Source organism: Pteropus vampyrus, unplaced genomic scaffold, assembly GCF_000151845.1.
Source record: "Pteropus vampyrus isolate Shadow unplaced genomic scaffold, Pvam_2.0 Scaffold24, whole genome shotgun sequence".
NCBI lineage: Eukaryota > Metazoa > Chordata > Mammalia > Chiroptera > Pteropodidae > Pteropus > Pteropus vampyrus.
Genome location: NW_011888805.1, coordinates 2717431 through 2721104, shown reverse-complemented (window position 1 = coordinate 2721104; position 3674 = coordinate 2717431). Strand labels below are relative to the sequence as shown.

The following is a 3674-nucleotide window of genomic DNA, read 5'->3' as shown; positions in this document are numbered from 1 at the left end:
TTTTGCTATGTGTACTTATTGTGTATTTAATGTCTACTTCTAAATCTGTCACTCAAATGTGATAGCTAATGATTCCTTAGGATTGTCTAAATAGACATCACACTTACAACATTGTTTCAAGTTAATTTATATGTGACAACTAAAAGTAATAATTTGTACTCAGAGATGGGAGAGCATCTTTCTTTATAATATATCCTGAATACCTGAATTAGATGTTCAAGGGCAGGGATTTTTTTCACCTTAGTGCTTTTATTTATGTGAGTGGCAATGCAGAGCAGGGTAAAGATTCATTTTCAATCATCAGAATAGTTCTTTGAACCTCAGCAGCAAGAAGTTTAAAACAAGAACATAAAAAAGGATGATTCTTTGGAGAAAGCAGAAGGTTCCATAGCCACATTACTCGATAGCATTGAACTCTGGGCAAACACTTTAGTATTGGAGGAGAAGGTGTATTCATAATGCCCCCTCTGAGGAATTTTCCTAGGTCTCAGTAATATCCGTAACGCTTTCTTCTAAGAATTAATCCTCAGAATTGATCCTATTCCTCATTTCTGCATTACAGGATAACATAAACATAGATGAAGCAGCCCGGTTCCTAGTGGAGAATATTCTCACCAACCACCAAAGCTTTCCTAACGAAGAAATCGACGCGGACAGTATTAAACTGGAACAGGAGACCTTGACGGCAGAGAGCAAATCCCAGTGTTGCTGACGTGGCGTGGCGCCTCTCTCGTCCTCATCCTTGTGCTTGTGGCATGCAGCCTGACTTGATTTCTCCATTTGGAGCAAATTCCTGAGAATGGATTAAGGTGGCAGATGTACTGCTCTGTGACACTTCCCAGGGCTGTGCTTTTAAAATGACAGTGACGGCACTCCTGGGACCCTATGCCAAGATGGGGCTTTGGTTGTAAGTCCTGGATGGGGCTTTGGTCCTCCCGGTGGCTCTACACCTTGGAATGAACGCTTCGGCTTCTCTTGTTATTGTTGCTGCCTTCACATTCAGGATAATGTTTACATCCTTTTTAACATCTTTTAAAGTGACAGTGCTCAGGATGTGCTAAGATTTCCAAGTCATAGCTTTTCGAGTAAGCGCTGGGGCGGTAATAAAACTTTCCTTGCAGCCTTCCAGTAAGTGTATGAGTCTGTATTTTTGTATTCCATCTTCACTTTAAAGGGGGGCTTTCAGACTGTTAGCCACAGAAGGCTCGAAGTTACTGTTTAGCAAATTTTTTTCCTTCAAAACTTTAATACTTTACATAAAACTGTTGTCCTTAAATATCATAGTTTGACGGGGTCCAGCTGGTGCGGCATGCGGTTATTTCCCTTAAACCCTTTCTAATGACTCAAGAAGCACCTGTCGCATTGGTATTCGGATCTAGACGCCACGTGTGGGAAGCAATGTCAGTGAGCGCTTCTCTCTCCCTCGTTCCTTCTCTCTTTTTCCCGTGTGTTTACGTTTCTACCTGAGGGCCTGATTGAGATTACTCTTGTAGTTCTAAGGGGAGCACGTCTTTTCAAATCTATAATAGTCGTGGTCAAGGAGAAAATTTATTTCAACGCACCTACAGTTAAGTCAGAAATTCTATAGTATGAATTGTGAGAGACACTAGGTCATGTGTGGTTTTATGTAAAGTTTCGGACATTTAAAGTATAATACATGAGAAACTTAAGTCTGGCTTGCAATATTTGTATTATTGAACCCAATTAAGAACAGAATAAATATTTTGACTGAGATCTTTGTTTTGAATTAATTTAGTTCTAGAAAGGTCATGGGGGGGGTTATACTTTGCTGCCTTAGAAAACTTTGTGTCTGTTCACTTTTGTCTTTTATTTTTAAGGGACTCGATATCATGTGAAAGGTCCAAGTTATCTCTTTCAAAGGAATTTTAAAGGTTTTTTTGACATAATCCAAAGCTAATGTGAAATGAGGCAATTGACCAAATTGTCTTATACGTTATTACAAACTTGGATAGGAAAGATCTGTGCATTTATTGAGAGCAGAAAGATTAAAAAAAACAACAACAAAAAAAACTAGTGTAGTATTGCATTTGTTCTGGGAATAAATAGTCATGGTTCAAAAATGTAGCTCACTCTTCTCATTAAGCCTAAGCTTTGCCTAAGAATCACAAGTGTGTTTATATGTTATATATTTAAATAAAACTCTTTGATCATTTTGGACATGTATTCTGTATCGAATCAGATTTTTTCGAGGCTAAGAAATAGAAAAAAGACACTGATTTAAGTATCGCTTATAATTTAACATGACACCTTTTATTTTTTAAGATTGCATTTAATATTGCTTTCTAAGAAAAGTATCATATTCTAAAAATTTCTAGTCTAAATTTTAACCTTATTTCTGAAGTCTATTAGTATAAGCAGTATGAAATGTTGGTGCCAAACCCAAAATGTTAGAAATATAAAGCTTATCCAGGGTCATCACCGAAAGAGACTAAAGTCTGCTTGGATTTTTAAAAAATGTATATTGATTTTTATTTTTATAAGAAATTCATGTTTATGTTGATTTAGCAGTAAATTCAAATTCAGGAGTATTGCACTTTCTTCACCTATCTCTACCACATCAGTTATCGTCTCTTTAAGGATAAGTTTAAGGACTGACAGTACCTTAAATATTTGTTTTTCCGTAAATACTCAGCGTTCTATATGTCACTGTTTATTCTATTTATTATTTCCTACACGTTGGAAGTTAAACTAGAAGAAGCTACCTAGAATTTGTTTTGTAACTTGAACATAAAATTTGAATTTAAGATAAGCTACATAAAGAGCTAAAGGGAAGAAGAAAATTCTTTGACTGCCTTGTTCACTTAGTTGCTTAATGAAAATTCCCATGCCCCATTTCAGACTCACTTAATTTCCTGGGAATTGGGCTCAGAAATCTGCTTTTAAATCTGATGATGTTTGCTTTGAAATCCCCCTACAGTAAAGTAGCAGCAGTTAAAGTGTTATTCAGTTTGAAATCTATGGTATTACTCAAAACATGAACAATTTAAAAAATATAGCACTTTTATTTCCATTTATAAATCAGCTTTATTAAAAAGTCTGAATATCTTAAACAGCGGACAAGCAGGATACATTTGTTTTCGCCCACTGAAAAAAACGGATGGGTGGGGCTAATCTTCATATGGTGTTGCTACAACTGGCTAGCCATTTGGAGAAAAGTCAAATCTCTCTCACTGTTCCCCAAAATGATACAGTAGAGACATTAATAACTTAAGTGTAAAAGCAAGAAATAAAACTACAAAATCTTTAACACTGTTAAAAACAAGGCAACAGGCCCAGAATGGAATCAGTTATGCTAAGTCTCACATTACCAAAACCAATAATGAATTCCACTTTGCCTCTGCTGGAAATGGAATCTTAAACCAGTCAATCAGGAATCACCTTATCAGCTACTAAATAATCTTTCTGACAGATCCTTGCCACGCCCTAAAGGAAAGTGAGCTCACAACAACCAATACACTTTTCACTAGTTTAACTTCGTTAGGCTCCCTTCTGCCTATGAAAGTCTCATTTTCTACAGTATTGCAAAGCTCCTGTTAGATGGGCTTCTGCCCAGTTCATGTGTCATTGAATAAAACCAATCGGATCTTTAAATTTTACTTAGTTGACCTTTGTTTTTCATAGCATGTATGGAAAAAATTTTGACATCGGACTAA

General features: G+C 36.2%; 1 protein-coding gene across 1 annotated transcript in view; it reads left to right on the top strand.

Moving 5' to 3' along the window:
- RAB32 (RAB32, member RAS oncogene family) overlaps nucleotides 1-2173 on the top strand; it is an 18039-nt gene extending 15866 nt beyond the window's left edge. The window contains exon 3 of the mRNA XM_023528346.1: nucleotides 563-2173. Coding sequence (XP_023384114.1) covers nucleotides 563-712 — 150 coding nt within the window. The 3' untranslated portion in view covers nucleotides 713-2173. The remainder of the gene's footprint in view (nucleotides 1-562) is intronic.
- The last annotated feature ends 1501 nt before the right edge of the window (nucleotides 2174-3674 follow it).